At 39.7% G+C, this 24,451-nt stretch overlaps 1 protein-coding gene across 1 annotated transcript in view; it reads right to left on the bottom strand.

Annotated features, from left to right (window-relative positions):
- LOC109466117 (neural proliferation differentiation and control protein 1-like) overlaps positions 1–21,992 on the bottom strand; it is a 48,348-nt gene extending 26,356 nt beyond the window's left edge. The window contains exons 1-3 of the mRNA XM_019763745.1: positions 21,834–21,992; positions 14,819–15,046; positions 9,935–10,054 (exon numbers count right to left, since the gene is read on the bottom strand). Of these exons, the coding sequence (XP_019619304.1) occupies positions 9,935–10,054; positions 14,819–15,046; positions 21,834–21,921 (436 nt within the window). The 5' untranslated portion in view covers positions 21,922–21,992. The remainder of the gene's footprint in view (positions 1–9,934; positions 10,055–14,818; positions 15,047–21,833) is intronic.
- Between the last annotated feature and the right edge of the window lie 2,459 nt (positions 21,993–24,451).

Here is a 24,451-nt window from a genome sequence, read left to right as displayed (position 1 = left end):
TACATCCAGAGAGATCTTACAGACCTGCCAACAAACCATTCCCTGCAGCTGTCGTTTGAAAAGCTTACAATTGTGATAACCTGCAACTTCTTTCCACATTTCTATAGTTCCATTCATTGTAAGATGTTTACAATTTTTTGGGGGTGGACTTAAATATGGTAACTTCAGGAGCACGCTCTTTAAAGAAATTCTACAGTATCACTTGATCCCCAGGCTGACCCCGACTCACACAATAGGTGGCTACCTGGTGACTACTTGATGGATTGCGCACATCCGGATAGTTCCTAAACTTCCCACTCATAGTTCCATCCATGACGTGTTATCTGTCCCCTCATGCTGCACTGGTGCTTGTGGGTTTGATGGATATAATACATGAGTCAACAGCCCTGCACACTACTTAATCATGGTCTGCCATGCATCACCCTTGCTCACATGAAACTAGATTCTCATTACGATGGGTGTCACTTATAGATATATGCTCCAAAAGACACTGCACCTGTTTCCTTCATAGAAATAGATGGTTTTTGCTGATGGAGGAAGCAACTTCTTACAAGAGTAGACAGCAAAATGTATTAGCCTGCTGCAAGAACTTTTCCCTCACATAAAACTAAATTGTAAATCTCCGCTACAATATATAGACTGTCATATCTGACACAACATAGGTTGTCACATCCATAGTAAAATGTTACCCAAAGTCCAGTGACCACCTCAGTCTGTATATATCAACACTACCAGGTGCATAGCCATTGTGGCCATTTTTGGTTGTCCCTCATATCACTTCAAATTTTTCTTTTCACTTCAATTCCGTCTACATTTATAGTGCATTTGTTATAAGTATACCGTGAAAATTTTCAGCAGGTCCCTTGTGTGTTCACCACAGACAGGTTTGACTTAGTGCTCTGACAAGGTTAATGTTACAGCCTTCACACGTGAACGGACCATTAACTAAAACCACTTAAAAGTGCTGAAACAGGAAAAGCTACATTAACTATGATATAATGTGCGTGCGTCATAGCACATGCAAGTGGTTGTCAGGCACACAGTCTTGAGCAAACTTTGAATTCTACGCAAACAACTTTGGAGTTAGTCTTTTGTCACTTAGTGGTGTGTAAAGGTGGACTTCCGTGGACCAAACCAGAAGCTAGTCCCCACCATAAAAATCCATAACAATGTTATCAAAACATGAGAGGAAAGAATAGCTGTGAGTACATTTCAGTGAAACATTAAGTCCTTGACATTAACATTTTCATAACCATGAAAACACATTAGAAAAGTATCCTTCAAGTAGTACTACAATACTCTCCATCGAACATTTCATAATATTGTCTAAAAGTTGAGCAAAATCCCTGTATTTGAACCTGGTGATCTATTAAGATACTCAAAATTTTTGCATTCAGTACAATATACCATTGAAAATCAAAGAGTTCGTTGAAATATTTCAAAGTATGAGTAAAGTAATGAGTTCAAAGTATGTTGGGAGCAAAGGTTGGTCGTACTTGAAGCCCACACAGACGAAGATAACCTTCCTGCTCTTTATCATTCTGCTAACAACTTTTGTACAGTCCTGTAAAATTTCTACAGTAACTGTTGTGAAGTTTGACTTGAAAAGAACTAAGTCTGAGAGTGAGAGACTCCAAGAAGCTTAAAAAAAGGTCAGAGACACGTTTTCAACACTTAACGTAACGTGTTTGATGATTATTATCACAGGGCACTTTCCTGCTGGTAGGTTCTCAACACCTGAGGCCTGAAAGACTACAAAGAAAGCACATCTAAGACACTATACCTCACCTTTTGAAGCTGGGGCCTGGCAGTGTACGCTCACCAAACATAAGAAAAGGGAAAGAATCCCTGAAATCTTCAAATTCATCCTTCTACTTAGCTGCTTTTTGAGATCGATTTTTAGCCAAGTGGCATGCTCTTACACCAACCCGGACGTTGCCATTGTGCAAACAGTTTATGTTGACTGTTGAGTGTACCACGACGTAGGATAAAGTAGGCACGGTCAATACAGTTAATGTTTTACATCGTCCTACCCCCTGCAGCTTTAAATACCTTGACTAACATCATGATCATCATCCTAAAAGTCTAACCGCCTAAACAGAAGGGGTACATCGATTCCCTACAGCAAGAAATTGTGGAACATAGAGAAAAAAACAGAACACTAGAGGCTTAATGATGAAATATTGTTAGTACATAAGAATATTCATAATGCTCTTACTAGACTGAATAATGTCTATTTTTGTTACAATTACCACTAATAGGTATCATAACAGTGTGCATTAGAGCAATCCTCGTTCATTTGGGATTTTGCAATTAAAGTTTCATGTAATCTTGCAGCTTGAAGGGATCATTTGTACATTGTCATGATGCTCAAAGGGCTTCAGAGCCTAGATTAGCGTCTGAATCACTCCAATAATGCCTGTAATCAGACGTCCCCTCCCTACTTATCTAATCCTGTCAGACTCCACATGGGGATCCCAAGACGTAACGTTTGAAATTTCGGGGATAGAAGGAATAATAATTGTTTATGCCGCTTTACAACCTGGGAATAAAAGACTGGTAACAGCTGGGGGTGCTGACATCATACCTAGTGGCCCCAGAACATGTGTTATAGAATTATGTGATGTATTCTATGCCCCCTGATGACCATGTATAGTGGACTTTGCATCATAAACAGCATTACTTGCCTTCCTCTAACTTGTATAACCTAAGAAATTCTAGAGTTGCCCGGATTGAAGAAGTCATCAGAACATGCCGTAATGAACCTTTACGGGATGGAACACAATTTAGGAGTCAGGCAGCATAACATGTGCTTATTAGTGCTGTTTTTAACTTTCTGTCTCTAATTACTGAGTACTTACTGCAGCATATGTGCAGGGAACACAATCATGGATGATTGCTTCTAATCAGAATTTGATGACTACCGAAGAAAACATTCAATGAGTGGCATTTATTACTAATATTCACAGAATATCTTGTTAAGGAGTCATCAAATTTTTGATTGGGAGCAATCATCCTGTTTCTTGAGCACAGGTACGAATATATGATTAGAAGCAGAAGTTCAAAACAACACTATTGACAACTCAGCCCAGCAAAACTTACGACAAAATTTCAAAGCCTCTTCTGATTTAACTGTACAGTAATCTTTCAATGTCATTACAACCAAATGGTCAATCAAAAAGCAAAAGCGTATCAGAGATCAAGCTATCATCAAGGTATCTAGCATTAAAATACCAGAGCCATAACCTTTAAATTTCTTTGATATCACATGCACAGCACACATACTGCACACTGACATTTATCATTATACATTGCACATCTCAGCAGATTTCATGTAATCCACAAAGGGATCGCCTAATTGCCCCCCAAAACAAGCACACCCCCAAGAAGCGGCACTTTATGAAATCATGGCAATCCCTCTGACGGCCGGCTTCCTGAAGTAGGCATGTTGAAGTAATGCGTTTAAGCCATAAATCTCTGCTCGTGGGGAATGGAGTGGAGACGCTCTGACATTTTTCAGACATATTACGGTACTCCCATCTGCTGAGGAAACAATCAAAAGCAACTTTCTCAGTCTAATATTTCATTGTTGCCGCTCCCAAGTCATGGAGCCACTAGCTTTATATGTCACTATCTGAATTATGATGTATTTATTACATTATCCCTTACAAACAAGTTTTATTGTCCATCTCACTGACAACCTTCGGATTGAACCATGCACTGCCCACACACAGATCCACCAAATTCGGATACACATACAATGTACTAGCAAAACAGCAAGATTGTACTACCATGTCTTGTGCCATGGGTTAATACTATTAATAATAGCCAGAGTTAAAAACCACCACAATGCTATCTTTCAGAAACAAATTGTGAACGTCATGACTTCTGATTATCAGAAGTCCTTTCAAATTTTGATGGTCCAAACCAATGGAACCAAATCAGTGGGGTATGGAACACAGTCATGCATGGAGTATTTAACATTGACAGTGTCAGCTTCAAAATACATTTGAATGCTTCTGATGACAAGATACTCCCAAGTCTCTTTCAACTCTGAACGAGTCCTCCAGTGGCTAAGTCTGTCATCCATCTATGTCTAGTTCAGTGTAGTTGTCATCCTTTATACATAACCTAAAAAGGGTACAAAGCTTGGGATCAGAAAAAGTATCATTCAGGGCAAGATATACAGTGACAGATAGTCGATCACTGTCTGTTTCAGCGAAGGTTTTGATGCCACTACAAGTTATCTTGTGGAGTCAGTACTACTTCTTGCCCCCCGAGGCCAAACTTGAAGAAGTATCTACACCGAGTTTGGAATACCTAGTATGACTGTCATCGAGGATGAATTCAAAAAGATGTTGGGAATTCAAGAAGTTTTTTTTTGAAAGTTGTACTTCCCCACCTTGGGAAGAAGAAGAATATACAACAGATATTTTTTTCTGGTACAAGAGAGTATGGTGTATGTATTTGTATGTTATGAGAACAATTTATATGACATAATTTACTTCACCACAAGGCCACACCAATTTAATTTCTTGGTTAACGGATTTTTCTAGAAAAATAATGGAGCGGGCGGGCGAAAAAAATAAAAATAAAAACAGGCCTAGGCATCCTATTATGACCCAAAATCGTACGATAGGAGCCATGAAGTCAACACACCAGGCTGGTTCAAAATTTAAACAATGAATTTTGAACTTTTAATGATACCATTGCATTGAAAGATGGAATAACTGTAACAACTAGGATGAAAAGGACTGTTCAGGGCAAAATATGAGCATTTTACAGTTGATTCTGAATTTTATATTTGTTTGCAAATCAGAAAAAAATGAAGCGGGCGAATCCGTTAACCAAGAAATTAAATTGGTGTGGCCCAAGGGAGTGATTTGCTTTATTTTGCATTTTGAACAAGTGTTAATGGCATTCACAATCATTATAAACATTATAAAGCATAATGCAATGCAATACATTGTACATACTCCATGCCTCTATTATTGTCTGTGGTCTGAAGTGATGAGCATCAGAGAATAACGACTGTTAAATGGTCGCATTTTTCTGTCAACCACAGAACAGATTCCCCAGATTGATCCCTGTTCAACAATGGTGCATTACTGCAGGCCTGTGGTAGTATGTATTGATCCAGTGGTGGCTCTCCTTTAAGGCTCCTGTCTTATACAGTTTACTGTTCATTACCAAGACAGATGGTTCAGATAACAGAGATAATCATGGTTATTAGAGTCTGAAAATTGGAGATGTGGCATCCTGCTGAGATTGCACACAAAATAACTCCTGCAATTCGTCATCAGAAAAGCATAAGTCAGAGCAGAGTAAGATTCAGACAATGGTTGAAAACAAACAGGACTGTCCCGTCAATGTAGATCTTGGCATATTTGTGGTGGTGTTACTTTGCGTTTTTTGTTGTGACCTCTCTATTAAATAAATAAATTTCACTTTCAGGCTCAACATAGCCCTGGTGCTGAATTTACAGTGGTTAGCCATCTAACATTAAGAGCATTTCTAAAGTCTTTCCAGAGTTGATATCACTTCAAGTCCATAATGTATGATGTGTACATCAAATGCCAAGCAATTTTCACTTAGTGGACTACAACTGTACAGGGTTTTGGGAGTTCACTCTAGATACAGTGACGTTAATGACTTGTAGAGAACCTACCATAGCATCTAGATATTTGTGACACTGGCTTGTAGTTGTACTTATTCAAGAATGTACATTGTCAATCATGTACCACTAGTGTGTTATCTAAAAAGGCTAGTAAAAGTCTACTTTTCATGGGTGGATAGAACATGTACCTGCATACCTTGCTTCATACATATAAGTCAAACTTCAGGTGACAACACCATGATATTTTATCCTGCTTACCTCAGCAGGATACATCTAATGTTACATGATTCCTTTTTCATGAAAGAATTCTGGCAATGTTGTATCTCAAAAAATGGCAAAAATGTGGCTGTCAGGATGGAATAACACATCTGACACACCAACATGTTCAACAAAACATCCTGTTGGCAAATAGCCATTCACTGTTGATGCTGACGTACTAGGGATATAGATTTTATTTTTCGGATTACTAAAGGTATAGATTTTATTTTTTCAGTGGTGAGGCACTGTCCATACACAATGTACGTATACTTGGCTGTGATGTTTGGGCAAAATATATCATTCTATGGGATGGTAATGCTAATGCATTTTATATCTTTGTTTCAGAATCATATATGATAGAAAGTAGTAAAACGTTCCTTGTCTACAATGCTCCTGTTCTTTATGCTGTATCCCATCATTTCTTCCATACACCATCAAAGAAATGATGCATCTTTGTTATTGCCTTGTACAGTCAATTTTATTACTGACTTCTTGATGTATGCGTAAAATGTTATCACACATCTCACAAACATCAATAAGGCCATAAACTAACAACTTTGAAATTCTTTATGTTGTAGGGATGGGTGATAAGATGAGAGATGGTACTTAAAATGAGAGATGGTCGTCTTCCCTTCTATTCCACCTTATCTACAGAACGTGATACCATCTCACGGCTACCAATCGTGTACATATCAGCAGGAGCAGGTCATGCAGAAAAAAGGAATGGGCCTTACCCTGGGCTCCATAAGCAATGTGCCAAGCCAGGACGAGCACCAACAATGCCTTCATATTCCACACAGCTCCACAAATGATATTCCACAACCGACAAAGGGGGTCCTCTCCGGGAATTTCAGCGCAAATTACGAAACCACGTCACCAGTGTTTGTAGGAACACAAATCTTCCTCACATAGTTTGAAGACTTAATCAATGTTTGCAGCACCCAATCCACTTGACAAGGCAATCTCCTCCGTGCAGTGGTCTGTTGAACATTCTGCAAGCTAGCCTTGATTGGTCCCCGCTACAATTACGCCCAAACGGCAATCTTTGAAGTGAATACTAATCCTGCGCCCCACCGAGACACAGTGCACTTCAATTTAAACAAAAAATCATAGGGAGATCAATAAAGACAGGGACACAAAGCTGGAGGTGAGATTGCCCTTCATATGTTACAATATAGTATGCAACAATATTTATGAGGACTTATCAGTATCCCAGAATTTAGAAAGAAAAGTTCATTGTAAGCTAATTCCAATGAAGAAGACAAATTGAGTTACGGCAACCATTGTGATAACTCGTAGACCTATCTGTCCACCCCTCGGCAGGAAATGGTACATCCTGCCCTCCTGTAAACTGAATATTGATCCAGGAACTGGGAACCAGGATGTAGGGGTGAAAGGGCCACCTGTTCCAACTACTTGATCAGGAGAGCAGCCTAATGGTGGAAGCCTTTATTCTGTGATGATAGCACGGTATTGATTATTTTCCCCATGCTTTGCATGGCTGAAGACCAACAAAAACTCTAGATTTGCAAAGGTCAGGAGCCATTCAAACCTATTAGCATGTGTCTGAGTGTTTACAAATATGCAAAACATACAAATATGATTATAATTGTCAACTCTTTCAGAACATGCACTTTATCAGTCTAGAATTTCACTCTGAGTTATCTGTCCATTCTCCTTTGATTACAGATGTATTGATTGGAATTTCACAGACAGGGTACTGCAGTATTTTGTATTCAGGACCTCGTATGTCACAAACCAATTTTCACCTGCAGTGAATGGTAAAACTGCCTGCATGGATCTTACAACCTCAGTCATAGTACCGACTCATACTAAAACAGCATAATTGAATTTGATCAAATATTGATTCAAAACAAAGCAGACTATGAGTATGAGTATGACATTGATTGTTGCATTAAACTTTTGCTGCCCTTCTGTTCAATTTTCTACCTGGAATTACCTACAACTTTATCTGGAAACTGCAGGTTGGAATTGAATGTTTCATGCTTCCAGCATGCCAAGTACACTTTTAGAAATAACATTACACTGTACCTTGAACTTCAACAGGAAGTTCTATGACTAGGAGCGTCACCGAGGAAATATTGACGTCCTTTTCTAATCTGTCATCATCTGTTTTCAACTCTTTTACCAGCCTGCGAAATTAGGAATTCCGACTGACAGAGCAGCTGCCCAATCAGAAGTGCGTCATCATCCCTTCTGAAGCAGGGGCGGCCACGTCAACACTCTACATCATACATCATACATCATACATACCGCATCTCAAGTTATCGATTGCCGCCTTTGGAGACTTTTGACATCTGTTACCACCATATTGATTCCACAAACCGAGAAATCCCTCGCGATATTTCTCAATGAGGTTTCAAAGTATTGCTAATTCTTTCGTGAAAACTGCAACACAACAATGTTGCAAAGCTAATTAGTCACATAAATGTGAAGATGTTATTCTGACGTAGGCCAGACAGAATTCGTACCTCTCTCAAGGAAAACAATTTGCTATATGACACCAATGAATGACATTTCTTAAAGCTACATGTAGGCTTTGTTTTCTACCCACAGAATTGTCTGATTCTAAGAACATCTACTAGTACTAGGAGGCATCTTTAATATCCCTCTGATCTATGCCTTGTCCTTTCTGATTCATTGCCACTTAGAGATTCCAAAGTAAAAGCTTGCGTCTTCCATCAAAGAGATCATCCTACACGTACACCATGGACTGTTTTAGACTAATGCATGTTATAGGCGGCCATTTTCAAAAGATCTCCCTTGCTGAGAATTGACGTCAATCAAGACGCCCGAGGAGAGAGGAAATGCGTTCAAACAGTCTAGCTGTGGGCTATGATGTAGATGTAATATGCACTCTAACTGATGAGAGCCTTGTGGGTACACTTAGAACTTAAGAGTAGTTTGGAAAAACATCCCCCATGTATCACTTTAACTTGTTGTATTGAAACACTTAGATTCAAAATCAAATTGATTACTGTTACAGTAACAGTCACAGTCACTACTACTAAACAATGCACCCATTAAATTACAAAAAATTGCATCAACTATAGAAAGTGTTAGATGGACCTGGACAACTCTAGATCTGCCCTCACATGAAACATTGGAAAATGGATGACAGTTTATTTGGTGACCTCTGTACTGCTGGATAACAGAAATAATAAGGCCAAGGTCTGACCTCTTCCAGTGCTGTCAATCAGGCAGGTCACCAATACACCGGAGTATGCCTATCTATCTTAATACTTACCAATAAGCAATTGGCTTTTACCTCAATAACACTATGGATACGTGAACCAAAACAATCTTAAAGATGTTGGCAATGCTATCTATACTTTTTACAGCAAAGTAAGATCCACAGGAGTCGTTAAATTGTTGTTACACGAGTACATGTACAAAATGTATATTATTGTTAAGTTTTCTGGTATTCCCAGCTTAGCAATTTGCACCAGTTGACTGATGACTTGATAATCATTTTCCTGGGTACCATCTCCAAAGTTGGTCCTTAGGCTCTCCCGTCTTACTTGCTACCAGGGAGCAAGTGCAAATAGAGAGCCAGCAGTAACTTCAGAAGATGGCACCCAGACTGATGATCATTTATCTTTCAGCTCATTTTGTAGTAATAAGAAACATCACAAGCGGTATTTTCTATGGGCTGAGAGTGTCTTCTATCATTCCTCATCATCATTAGGTATCCCAAGCTGTGTGAGCTCTCACTGTGATGATGTGCAATCATTTAATGTGCTTACCAAAGTCTTTGTTATCTACATGGCAGTACCTCCAACAAAATGGATAGTATATATTTTTTTATTATAATTAGGCACTGCTGCAGTGTTTGTGTGTTTTGTGTGTGTCTTTTGCATCTGTGTGTGTTTGTGTGTGCATGTCTTTGCATACATGTGTGTGTGTTTGTGTGTGCACCTGTACAATCATGCATTTGTGCATGTGTGTATCTAGTAGTCAACAAAATAACTCTAGAGAATGGCTATATTTGGTTAACAATATCAGTTTGTTGGTCCTGTGACTCCTCTCCAAACTTACATTTACATTGCCCTCCTTCCTCCACATAGTCCTCCAGACAGGGGCCGCATTGTTGGGTGTCTTCCTGGCACTCCCCTCGTCTGGCCAGTCGGCAGGCCAGGTTGGAACACTGCACGTCATCTGGGGAGGAGGGGAAAAAAAAGAAAATTACATAGTGCAACGAGAGAGCCAGCGGTAACTTCTGAAGATGGTACCCAGGATGTTGATCATTTATCTTGCAGCTCATATTGTGGTGATGCACATCAATACAGGTAGACACCACTGGAAGATTAGCCAGCTGAGATAAAGTCCTTCACACAATTTTCCAAGATGATAGCTCAAAGGCAAGACCATAAACAGCAGTGAGATATAACTGTCAAGTTCTTTGCGAGTACAGTGAAATCCTGAGTGCAATATAGTGCCAAATAACATATCCATTGTGCCACTTCTTTGTGGCATATCTCTCTTTTCTTGGAGAAAACCTCCATCAACAATATATAATGTACGTACCTACGGGGAAAGATTATTGAAGCTTACACAAAGCATTCAGCCTAGACAAAATAATTGTCAGGAGAGGACAACAATTCTTAAAATTGCAAGCCAGACAGGGACATGAGATTTTCCAAATCACCCTTCGGCATTTTGAAGCAGGTGGGCTCTGACAAGTTGAATTGCACATAATGAAGACAAACCAGTCTCAAGTGCTTTGACTGTAAACTGTGATGCTCTGATTGTTATCATCAGTTCACAGCATCAATTCACTTGACTACGGCTTGGGGAGCGGCCAGGACCGGGGAGAGTTACTTTAGACAATACTCAAGATGGCTGTAATGATAGCCTGCCCAATAAGACTCCACAGACACAGATGGAAACTGATAAGCAAATCGGTAAGCATGCGATCCGGAGAGGCAGCAGACAGATCAGGAATGTGTACATTTGGTAGACGGTTGGTAAGGCCTCTTATCGACTTTATACTTTGACTTATTAAGCTATATCTTGATCACTTGGATGGAGAAACACCATGGAACAATAGGCTACAAATGGTTACTAGTAGAACCTTAACTACTTTCTTCAATAAACTATACTTTCATTAACCATCTTTTTTTTTACCTGTGGCCTGACATGCCTAGAGCATGTTGAAGTAACTATGGAAATGCAAGCAAACACGCTAACAACAAAACCTTTCTACACAGAGGAGGAAATGAGCACTGAATATAAATACACAGCTACTGAAAAAGCTAACTGATCTAAAATGTTTTACGTTTGGAATGCACCAGGCTCTACATGGTTTTATAACAATATAGACTGGTCAGTTGACGTACTGCCAATCCAATTGATAATAGCATCATAATATATTGATAATACATTCAACATATTTCATTCCAGCCAACATTCCAGCCACTGGGTCTGGAAAACAGAATCTATACTAGAACCTCTGTACATCAGTTGAACACAATATTAATTTATAGAACCAAATATGCACAGAACTTGAACATCCAACAGTACTTACTGAGGTTCTGGTAGTTCTGTCGGTTCATAAACCGCATCATCTGCCCTGAGACAGCCTCCAGGACACAGAGACACAGGAGCCATCTCACACCACTTTCCTTCATCTCCATCCCTACAACTTCAGCCGCACGCGCTTCCTTTACACTACAGATCCAGCAGTACTAGTAACTGCGTACTGTGTCTGCCGTCTGGACGCAACTTGAAGCTACTTCTCCTGCCTACTAGCAAGCCCATCAATGGGAAGACATGCTAAAGCTCTGAATGGCCCACGTGATGCTGCCTGTATTATATCGAAAGGTAATCTGAGGTGCCGGCGGCAGTGACTGCTAGAGGACTGAGTGTACATGTGGGGAGTGCTCACGTGCTGCCGCGGCAAGTACTCATCACGTGGTCCTGACTGACACACAGTATAATATAATAATGAATGGTGCATTTACTCTGATGAACCTTGCCTACATGTAAGTCATTTCCCCAATTCAGTTTGACTGCAGCAAATACAAAATTCACACACTAAGGAATCACAAGAGAATGGATGCTGAAGTTTAAGCTTCACACCTCCGCAGGTGGCTAATAATGCATGTGCTTTGAAGTGAGAAAGGTCTAAATTCACGTCATTAAATGCTCCGTAGGCGGTGTTTGCGGGTGTAATATATATGCAGCACGCGGCTTATCTGACAAGACTGGGGACTGCAGGCGATATTGTTTTTATTGACTGTGCAGGAGACATAATATGGCAGGATTCGAGATCTTTCTCATATTTCTAAAATGTTAATTCAATAATTGTATAAAGTTAACTGTCATTCTGTCCAAAATGCTTGATTTTCAACATTTTGTAGCTTAATCTGCATCGTCTAAAGAATGAACAGACTTTTTGACTATATTCTGTATTTGCAACTTCGAATCGAAGCAGTATAATCATGCCTGGGCTAAGACACTTCCACGTGACCCTCACTCCATTTAGTTGATCATTAGGTACAGTACACTTATGAAGGCTACCAGACATCTTGACAGCCAGACGCCCTTCATACATATAATTTTTTTGGCCTTTCACAATCAGTAGCATAACAGGAAGGAGACTTCTATTTTTATCTCCCTTTCAGTGTGTCCATGTCTGCATCCGTCCTTCAATAGAATCTGCTGCTCGGGATGAAAACTAATGAACCATTAATTCTGTCTCACTCGATGGACAAAAATAAAATTTCGCAACATTGTCGTAAGAAAAAATGCAAAAATTTTTCAAAACAAAGATGTGGTCATTCAAAATTGTTAGAAATGCAGGTTAAGAAATTTAACATGGTGTGAGTAAAATTCAAAGCAGGAAAAAACGACTAGGAACGGAGTATTCCAGGTTATAACTGAAAGGTTTTGGGAGAAGGAGGGGGGGCATTGGAGGAAAACACGGGTAGAAAATTGATGGAGCAACACCCCACACTGAGGCCACTACCAGGCCAAGCAATTTGGTTAATAGCGGAGAAGGGTGGTCATGCAGTATTGATCGACTTGTTCACTCATGCCTCACTCATGTGACCAGTGGCCTGGTAGACTGGAATATACAACTTCATTCAACTGTACGTGTGTGGTAGCTAGGCACTGACTAATAAATGATTATAGAAAGTCGCTAGAACCATATCCAGTAAATCCATTTGTGGTGGCTTTAATTTCATGTGGACATCTCCAAAACGAATTCTTGACCCTCTCATATGTACTGTGTTTCCATTGTATAACTGTGTACTGCAATTTTATTTTATTTATTTATTTCGTTTATTTATCTATTTCTTTACTGCAATTTGCAAAGGAACTGCTTCAACTGAAAACACTGCAAAAACCTGCTTTCCACATCTACTGTGGAAATAAAAGAATCTACAGTACCTTTAAATCTACATGTATGTTGGGCTTATGCTAATGTACACGTAACTGGAAACCAAGAAGTTTATGCTGGTTCCAAAACAGTTATTCTTAATACTTCATTCAAGCCAGAGTTAAACACATTGTAACTTTCGGATGTAGAATTGGACAGATGGTATTGACTAAAAAGTGATGTGAGAACATGTAAATTGTGTATTGCATTATGTAAACAAGATGATGATGATGGACTGATGAAGTAATATGATACATCCTATATATGCATGATGTGAAATCGCTTTTTCTTTTAGCAGCAGAGTGAGAAATTTAATAGAATTTCTTGCTAGTAAGTCAGTTTGACTCATTGCCAACAAGGACTTTATCTTACATAACAGGATAGGCTTTTGAGTGGAATGGGGCCAAAACATCAGCGGATAATTCATTGGGATCACGTTGACTTGGACAGAAAGGTCAATTTGCAAGAAATTTGAAGAAACTGAATAGACACTAACGATATATAATTTCAGCCATTATCAAACAACAATAATGTGTTTAAAATAAAATCACAAATGTCTATTTTAACCTTCTAATGCCTGTCGAGATAGATACATATGAAATATGAGATGTAGTCTACATGTATATTGCCTTTATGATGGGAAGGGTGGGAAGCAAGTTTTGCATTTTGCAGTCCTACGTAATTTCTTACAATTTTGTTCGGCATAGAAAAGAGTTATGCAAGGACAGAAACAACATTAGCCTGCAACTATTTCTTTATATAGCAAACACACTGACAGAAATTTTGATTTACGGCCTTTTTGACATAACAGCCAAAGGCCAGAACGAAAAGAGCACCAAGGCCTTAGGGTTGCCCTGTATATAATGTGCAACTGAGCAACTAAAACAAATCTTAGGCATATAGAACTGGATTTACTGGCACAAAACTAATCGATTATAACCAGAAAGTTGCTGGGTGGTAAATTCTACATGTATCTCCGGGATGGTATATTAAATTTTAGAGCTAGGGATAACTCTAGATGAGAGGGCAGACAAATTTATTGTCAAGCACTGAATACATACATTGAAATAGACTGGCATGTAATAATGATGTATTACCAGTCTGCAGTGTACAAGATAAGTTGTAAAGAATGCACATGTAGCTGCATAAATGTGTATCAGGATGAACTGCTATTGATATAAGTGCAGACGTGAAGTCTTGCCTTTGCATGCATTTGAACATTCATACATGTATGTGCAGTTTTTTGTGCACTGGTGTGTTAAATACAGATGATCAACAACTATTGAATGAATGGAAAACGAGATGGATAGAGATTGGTTTAAAGATATAAGAGTGCCTTAAAAGTTGAAGAAATGGAAGAGTAGTGACATAATTACAGTGAAGTTTATCTGGTGCATATATGTGCGAACACACGCAGACATACAATGAAGCGAGCAAAGAAATTATAGAGTGCTGGAAAACAGTGGCACAGCAGTCAGCCATATTTATCAGGATGTGACAGAAGTGTTCCACCACCAATCAAGGTGTGTTCTGCTCACTCTGTGTCATCCAGTACGTGCTGCAGTCCACGTTGCGCTGGCCCTCCCACGCCCGCTGCGCCGTCTTGTCATAGATGAGTCCATTGAGCGGGTGTGCGCAGTAGCAGTAGCCGGTGGAGGCCCAGCACTGCTCCGTCTTGAAGGTCCCGTCCTCCTGGCACTGCTTGATGAAACTCCCGATCATGCCGGTCGCTATGGCAGCATCACGCTCCTTCCAGCAAGCAGAGGCTGGAAACAAGAAAAACAAAAGAACAAACAATATAGTTACCTTACCCTTATGAGTTACCTTACTCTTACAATAGTTATCATATTCATAGTCTTTTCATTCATACGTAATAGTATAGTGATCAGAAGATCTACAGATTGATACATTTGTAGACACTGAATATGACCTGAGTCAAGTAAGCATGATCATAATTTATCTGTATCTTGAAATCATACTATCATCATGTATAGAAATGTTACCTCTGGAAAATCCTTAAAGTTTGTGCTCTGTAGAACATTTTAATGGCACGTTCTAGCTATAGCCCCTGGGCTGCAGTCGCAATCTACAGTACATGTACAATGTACTTTTCAAAACTAAGTACATCTCTGGATCTGTGGAGCCCATCTCCAGAGTGGCCCTAGGCTTCTTCTTAAAACTTTAATAAAAGCTTCTTTCTTGCTGCTGAGTTGCATTGCAGGGATTACTTTTAGTGGGTTGCGCATATGTGGCTAAGTGACAGTAACACTCACTGGCACATAGATGGAAACATCTAAATAACTGATTTTGTGTGTGCAAAGGACAAGACAAATTGACATGTCCTTTGCACAATGGCAATGACATGCTCAATGCAGCAGGGTCCTCGCCAATTCAGTTTTGAAGTGGGTGAGAGACCCCACCTCAATGCCACACCAAGTTCACACCAGGCTTTAAAATTTGATATTTTGTTTCACCTGTCATCCCCATCGGTTCCAAAATCAATAGAGTACACATGGATGGCCTGGTGACTAGAACTGTTATACAACGTGGCTGTCTGGTGAATCTTTTATCACATTGAAAGCGCCATCAGACACTGTCTTTTATCTCCTGATCATTTAGGGCAAAATACTGCTGATGCAACCCTGAGACTTCAGGCATTATGGCAGTTTTGAGGTTTTATCTCGCAAAGCCCGGAGACAATTCTGTGCCTGGTACATTTGTACTTTGCACATGTATATTTTATACTGATATTTTATACACATCTCAGTGTCACACATAGCAGTATATGGCCTCCCAAACACTCAGTCAAATTTGACTAAAATTTAACTCAAATCCCATTTGATTGGTCTCAGAAGGTAGGCATGGCCTAAATCTGGTCAGCCTGCTCTCGAACTTCAGCCAATCTTGGTTAGCAGAGTGATGTTTGAGGCAAGGTTTTTAAATGTGTGAATTCAACTTTTTATACATCTGACTCTTTTAGTCTTAAGGGGAATTTATCAAGTTGTATTTGTATTATGTAGCACATGTACTGGAAACAATGGACAAAACTTTTTTGGACTAAGACTTAGTAATTCTGAATCCGTTTGACAATTTCCAACGAAGATCACTGTCAGAGACTTAAGTCCAGTTGCAACTTCCTGTGCATTGAAAAGACATAAACGCAAGTCAACCAGAAAATTTGATAACCCGGCCTGAGCTCATTAAAATGGCTCGGTTCACCTCTCAGACTTAGGAAGATACAGAGAAAAATCAATATAACAAAACACACACCATGGTTCGGTGAAGAGTTGACATTTCTAGTAATATTTTCTAACCCTGTGACCTTAGGTTCTGACCTGTCTGCATAAAATATCAATTCCTGCCATAAAGGTTGAAAGTATAGGAGGTCTATCTCTTGCTTTTGATGTTTCATAATGAAATGTCACCATGCTCTTATGAAGCTAAGCTTGCAGAAGGGTACTTTAGATTTGGCAAGAAAAATGGTTTTAAAAGTATGTGTATTTCATTCTAAGATTTTATGGGGGGTTTTGGTACTCAAGTCGTGTTGTATTTTATATTCAGCTGTAAGGACTTGGATTCTATTTTGGTTACATAACTAACAGCAACTAATCTAATTGCTTCAATACCTTAAAGTACAGCACAAGCAATCAAGTCAAGATCAAAATCATATTACCCCAGCTATCATCATGTGAACAGAATTTAATACAGCTCTGTGAGTCAATTCTTCCAATGCAGGAACATAAAAAACGTTACCTTCTGAACCACAATGAGACATTAGTTTATGCCCAATAGCTGCACTGTTAAGGTTTTTTTTTCAACTTGTCGAACTATTCTAAGTTCTTACTAGTATCTGATCAACCAGCAAATTTTGTATAGATTGTTTTACTCTGGTGAATATGTGAATATGTCTCTTACAGGCCTTGCCGAATTGTTGTCATATCACATTTATAATTCAGCCATTCTGGCTGCTTATGTATGCGACAGTGTTGAAATAAACCATTCATACATGTATAAACAAGTTCAAGGAAGTAAACTGACAGCGTGAGTCCCTCATTTCCTTGTTTCAAGCTTCAGAACCAAAAATAAACAGTCACCAGCCTTTACAACGTTAACTGTATGTTGCCACAACAACAAAGAAATGTCAAAGCTAGAATAACTTAAACAGGAAAAGACAACAGTCCAGATTCAAGGCAAATCCTTTGCCAACATGGATCACTGATGGTGTTTGGAGGATGGTGCATTCTCTCCCTCATTAGTAAACCGGTAAACATCTTCTGTAAAAGCTTTGCTGAGGGAAGTGAACAGGATCCTAGGGTTGACGTCAGCGGGCACTATGACAACAATTATGCCCTGTTTGCTTGTTCTGAGATGCAGGCTTTAGAATAAACTCGTGCGTTGGGTTAGACAACATGCCCTGCATGCATGATGTAGCATTTAGTACAGCCGTTATGTTCAAATGAGCATGGAGTATTTTGTTTAAGAGAAAAGAAAACTGGCACATCTGAAGTCCTCTTAACAAATGGGCTAAGCTACACTTGTACTTTGTTTGCTTTACACTATGTATATACAATTGTACTATTTTAGAAACTGTTCTGGAGTCTAGATTCCGGTCCTCAATTTCCTCAAATAACACTTTAGTATAAACAGTTGACAATTACAATGTGTAAAACATGTTTTCATGCAAATATCAAAATATGTATTGTATTCAAATTCAAATCTTGTTTTATGTGGTGAAAAGTAATTTGCAGACAGGACATTCAGATTCAGGTACATTTTAAAACACAAAAACTGAAATGGTGTGTTTTCAAATTGTTTTTTTTTTGTAACTGGCTTGATGACATGGCATGATCATTAGCTTGAAATAAAGTTAGGTATTTGTGGTGGAAAGAAGCTTAACTTAATTAACAAATTATAGCCATATGTTCAAAGGAAATTGAATGTGATAATTTGAATTACTAGTACTGTATCACATTTCAGTTCTGATTCTGCAGCTCCATTCCAAGAATCCAAGATTATGACGTCTGTGACTGCTTTAAATTTGTCACGACTGCAAAATCTGGCTTACATAAATACACAAGCCAGATTCCACAAAACTATATAGATTTACGCCTTCATATCTGCTTATCCACATATCAAAATATATCCCTTCTTAGGCTAGCAGATGAAGATTGGACCTGTCGGCCAAAGCCCTGTGCTTTCTCGGGTGCAGGGGAGTTAATAAAAGCTGCATTAGTAGGCTCTTATGTCTAAGCCCTATAACCTTAGACCAGTAGGACTGATAGACTGCAGTGCTGATGAAGGTAGAGTCTTGAAGCCCCTCATGGCCACGAGCTAAGAGAGTAAATAGGAGGGCTGACAAAGTGGCTTCCTGGTTCCTAAGTGCACTGGCTTCAGGGATAGTTATGGCCTGTGCAAAGCTCTAAAAGGTAAAGTTGGAATGGTGCGGAACAAGGAAATCAAATAGAGGTAACAGCATTGCTATAAATTACATTTGAGGGGAGCCATACCTCGAGCATGTTAAACCCATCATGCTTATCAAAAAGAGTAGGCCTAAGTAAGGGTAGAGGTAGATCCGTACTCAGGCCCATGCCAGTGTGACTGTGAGTGGGTGAAACCTTTCTGTCCAGTCTTTCATGTAGCTTTACTGGTATGCTACACCTAAAGGCATTTTACAGGTTTTTTTATGCACTTAGAAAGCAAGCTAGCAGGCAGTTGCAAATGGTTGTTATCTAGAGACTGCCAGTGAAAGCCAGGCAAAGTGAATCATGATATACAGTCCCACACTGTATGTTATCCTAGGCATGTAAACTTCTTCATGATCAGCCTATACTATACAATTCCAAAGATGGGATAATGTACAATAGAAATTGCTGAAATTCTAAATAACTAGAGTCACATAATGCCAATTTAAGAGCTGGTCTGACCACTTCTTAAATTGACTGAAGTTGTCTGCAACCAACTTACACTGCCCTCCTTGCACACATACAGGCTACAGGTATTCGTAACTAAAGAAAATTTTGAAATGTTAATATCATTGAATAATCTGAGGTAGCTGCTTCAGATGTTATCAAACAACATTTATTCTGAACGTTCATAGTTTAAGCAACTGACTCTGTGACAAAGTTCTACAAACAAAGGGTAGCAATTAAGTTATTTACACGCAAAAGTAACAATTACTTTCTTTGGAATGCACCTACATGTAGCTCAGACAAGGCACCTCATTGCAATTGAGGGATGGATATCAGTTGTATCAGTCTTACATTGTTATGATTGTATGGAACATTACATGAAAACTGCATCCTCCCATGGCAGGGGCAGCGGCTCCGAATTCCTTCTCCACCCCTTACCCCTGCCGAATAACCCCGCATCTTCTACTCTACGACCCGATTCCAGGGACACGCTCTCAGCCAATCACGTATCACAGAGAAAATCTTCAACGCACTTTACATTAAATATTTATGAGCTGCGCTAGCTATCGGAACCAATCATGTCGGCTGTTCAGTGACAAATAAAAACAAACATGGCGTCGTCTTGGGAAGAGAACTTTTGCGATGCAGGCCGCTGCGGGGTCCGCGCGCAGCCTCCAGCACACGCTAGCGCCCCGCCGAGCACGGGGAAGGTGTTGGCTCGGTGACTTTGCCCCGCACGGCCTCCCCAACGCGTTAACGGGCTCCTCACCGGGCGGCGGCGGAGTCGCCGGCGGGGAGGGTGACGTCCCTTCGCCGCCCAAGTCAGAAATGGGGTCATGCCAAATAAGGCAAGCTCATGAATATTAATATTCCTGGGGTCGTAGAGTAGAAGATGCGGGGTTATTCGGCAGGGGTAAGGGGTGGAGAAGGAATTCGGAGCCGCTGCCCCTGCCATGGGAGGATGGAAAACTGAAGACCAACTGGGTGGTGGTCAGTACCTAAGGAATAACCTTCTGAGTGCCATGACCTGCATGGAGGGGGTAGGGTTCCGACAAAGCTCTAAGCTAAATTTTGAGAGCTGGCTATGTATCACGCTGAATTTGGGAAACCTCTCAATTACGCTTTACGATAAATTCCAAGTGGCTACAATGCATTACGTAGAATTAAAACGGCGAATACGCTCTGCGGAAAAGGGCATGCGAGGCCCCCATATAGAGTGGTTTAGAGGGAGAGGGCCATTGACCGGGAAAACCCAACCTGATGATGATGATGTGGAAAGATTGTTAGGAAAGCTTCAATCTTTGTAAGTATATTTGGTAATCTTTAATATAATGGCACCCACGTCAGAAACATTTTAGGGAAGGGCTATAAAACTGTCATAAACCAGCTTAAATCTATTTGAACAGGCTTTAATTTCTCACGTCAATCAGCTGGTATGGAAATGAATATCTCAATGAGTGACTGACAATGTTCAGACAATTATCATTTCTATAATATTTCAATGTACACTGATAAAAAAGCATGATGTAGCTTGTTGGCTATGGTAACTTATGGTTGAAAGTCTTTGCAATGGCTTTAGGTCAAACTATACACCCTTACTTCAACCCAGAGAAAATATGTTAATGGCATCATAAACCACTTCAAACAGACTATGCAATAAAATCTTAATGGAACATATGGTGAAAATTACACATCATTTCCAACATGGCTGAAGACTGCAGTACTACTTATTTCAACCAATACCACTAAAAAAAGAAATGTAAAGAACTTGTGGTAAGTTTGCAATCTGAGGAACATATACTAGTAAATGACGAACAGGTGGCAAAGCCTGTGAACATGACAATATAAACCAACTAAGCTTTTGGTGTAATCCAGTGTAACCACTGTCATAAAATTACATATTATAATGCTCTAGTTCTACTATCTATTGTATACAACAGACAATACAATTAATTGAAGCTTGTTTACAGATCACAGACAATTCACCAATAAAAACTGAGGGCGGGGAAATTGACACCTGCTTTATTTTCTTCTTTCTGGTGAGCTATTTAAAGCACAAAATGTACACAGAAAACCCTAAAATCATGCCATGAAGGCTAAATGCTTCAGCTGTATCACGCCCTATTTCCAAAGATCTGAGCTATTTACAAAGCATATGCCGTTCAAGCATATACCTTGTGCTCTAGTGCCGTACCTTAGGGACTTTCTCTGAAGCGTAAGATATCACACACAACGCTTTAATAAGCTACAAAAACCGCTCCACAACAACGAAAACACGTTCAATCTCACAATATCATAATCTTGCTTTTAGTCGATGAGGATATGAGCATCTATCTTGGGAGAAAAATATTTATAATTTTTTGACACAAGTTGCAAGTTGGATACGCTGGGCCTGATCATATGACGCCGGTTGATACAGTAACGAAACCGTAAACCATGGCGATGAATGGACTGGGATTTAACGAAACACGGGCGTTGTAACAAAACCTAGTGCCCTTTTTGTTAGTACACAATAGTGACAACTTACACTAGATACACGACAGAGCTGTAAGTGCAAAAAAATTATGGGGTGTCTACAAATTATTTTTAACCCCAAATATGGAACCGTCAAACTGTACGTTTTCGGGGAAAACATAGACCCTACCTTTTCCAACATCTTCAGTAAGGTGCCCCGGCAACAGGAGCACGATGACGGCCAGGACAGCGGCCAAATTGCCCCTAAATCTTCCCATTTCTTCCGTGAATACTTTACTCGGCTGACAAAATACTACTCCACAGCCGCCATCTTGGAACGTCACTGTTTTACGACATCATGGCGACCAATCAGCGTCATCTTTGGGCTGACCAATGAGGGACGTTGTCTCATTACGATTTCGCGCCATTTTGACTTTTCGAAGAAAAAAACTAAACTGAAAGGCAAAATCTCTGTGGTCGGATTTCAGTTTATGCTTCACGAACTTTAATTCATTTTGCTAAGGGAACTACATATTACTCCTTGGTCTTATACGATTTAGCAGATTCTAGGCTTGGAGGTAAACTAAGCTGTCCTTGCCAAGTTCTTCAACTTCAAGACCTCTCCAGAGACTTGCTTCAACTTCAAGATTGTGTATGTTGATTTGTTTTACCAAGGACACACGTACATCGTCTTTGGTTTTACACAGAAATCCTAATATTTTTCACTTGAACTGAAGATATGTTTCTACAGTGATTAACTGGTGCGGCAGCGTAATATCCAAATAGACCTCTGGCCAATGGATACTGTCTTGCCACCATATGATCTGCTTGGAGATTGCGGGGCGGCGGCGTCAACTTTTTCGAGGAGCGGCTTAAGTTATGCCACGGAGGATTAGGTTTTCGTCGTGCGCCGAAAGTTTTTGGTAACCAAGCTGCTTCAACTCAGTTTTGTTATATGACTATATCATTTAATAGCTAACGTTACAATTCTTTAATACCCCTCTTGCTTTTTAACCATGGTGATATTTCATGCTCTTTATCTCGATTCATCTTGTGATCTAGTTTGGCATTCCCTGCAGAATACGTAGTAGTCTTGTTAACATTCTAAATAGTTCCATGTTTAAACAAAAAGACTAGATACTTTTCTGTTTGTCGTGTTGAGAATAGCCCTTAAGTGGCTTTCGTGGATCCGAACATCATCCGAACCATCGTATCTTTAGGCCGTCGACGATCTCGTTACTCCATCCACTCAGTTTATACTTGATTATCTGAGCAGTGAGACTGGCGTGTTTAATAGAACCATGGTAATGATGACGTCGAAGTGAAGACGACTTACGTGCGTTAACTTAAGTGTTATAAAATAATGCAGAATATCTACATCCGATGAGTCTTCAATAGCAGATCTTCAGTTCCTTCCAGTGACGTATCTAGCAGGGGAGTTGTCCTGTTGCCATGGCGTCTGACACGTGACATCACGAAACTTTTGCTTTCAGCTTTAAGTCATGATGCCAGCAGTTACTATATTGAGAAATAAGTAATTTTTTCTAGTACTCTCATCGAGAGGTTTAAATTTATGTAGACCTACAGTTAAGAAAATTATTTATGTCCCTTTATTTGTTTCTGTAAGGAGCATGTGTATGAGTGTGTGTGTTCTTTGGTAAGGCTAGCAAAGTGAAATTCCTGTGCAACTAGACTTTCACACTGAGATCACCCATGGAACACAGAACCAAGTCATCTTCCACACCAAGGTTTTTAATATGGTGCTCAACAAAACAAAAACATGGGACAAATTCATATTCATAACTTTGTAATGCACAAAGTCTCCAAAAATACACGATAAACGAATTGTGAAATGTGATGTGCCAACATCATTTCATGTCAATAGCAAGTTCAAAACAGCTGGTTGGTTACCAGCCGATATCCCAAAAAGGCAAGTCCCAAAATCCTCACTTTAGCCACCATTAAAAATTTAGCTTGCACAAGTTGAACGGAATAGAAACTTTTCAGTGCTGTACTTCTCAATGAACTATCATCATCAGCTGTGCTTTTAGGCTATTAGTATTTTCTGGTTACTGCTTAGAATGCATTTATATCAAATATTTGGGTCATACTTCAAGAGTACACAGCTATCATGAACGCAAAAATGTTTTATGGTAAAATGATGTGAAATTCCAATACATGGCTTGCATCTAGCTTCGTACCGTGTGTTGGCTGCACAGTACACCCCAGCAGCTTACACCTGGCCTTATGGGAGGGGGGACACACCCGTTGGGATCATCAGTGTCCAAGACCCTGCACCAGACCTGCTCTACCTGGGGCTTACACATCCACAACAGATACAGCAACACATCCAAAGCCAATGGAAATACTGACAACAGCTTCCTTGCCCTTATAAAAGTTAAAGCAACTGTACTTGGCATGATTGAAAGCATAACTACCATTACAACAGTGTTACAAGGTATGTCTACAGAAAGCAGTTTCATCGTTAAGGCAAGGAACACACACAGGGTAAAAATAATATATAGAAAAACAGCACAGTATAAAGGAAACATTCGTAGAGAAAACATGTCACAAGGTGCATCAGTCAATAAACAAAGCATATCTACATTGGATGAGGAACACCATGCAAAAGGAAACACCAAGTGATGATGGGGTTAGTAACAGATGATTGGCAACTTTTTCATCAAGTTGTACATGAATGTGGTCTGTTTCTGTAGAGGGGGTTGTGAAGTGAAGGACACACAGATCAGGAATAAAATGTTGGGAAAAACTGACTTACCTGTTACCAATGTTATATTGTAGAATGTG

Source organism: Branchiostoma belcheri, unplaced genomic scaffold, assembly GCF_001625305.1.
Source record: "Branchiostoma belcheri isolate BF01 breed outbred unplaced genomic scaffold, Haploidv18h27 scaffold16, whole genome shotgun sequence".
Classification (NCBI taxonomy): Eukaryota; Metazoa; Chordata; class Leptocardii; order Amphioxiformes; family Branchiostomatidae; genus Branchiostoma; species Branchiostoma belcheri.
Note: the sequence above shows the minus strand (reverse complement) of the source record. Positions and strands in the feature narration are given on the sequence as shown.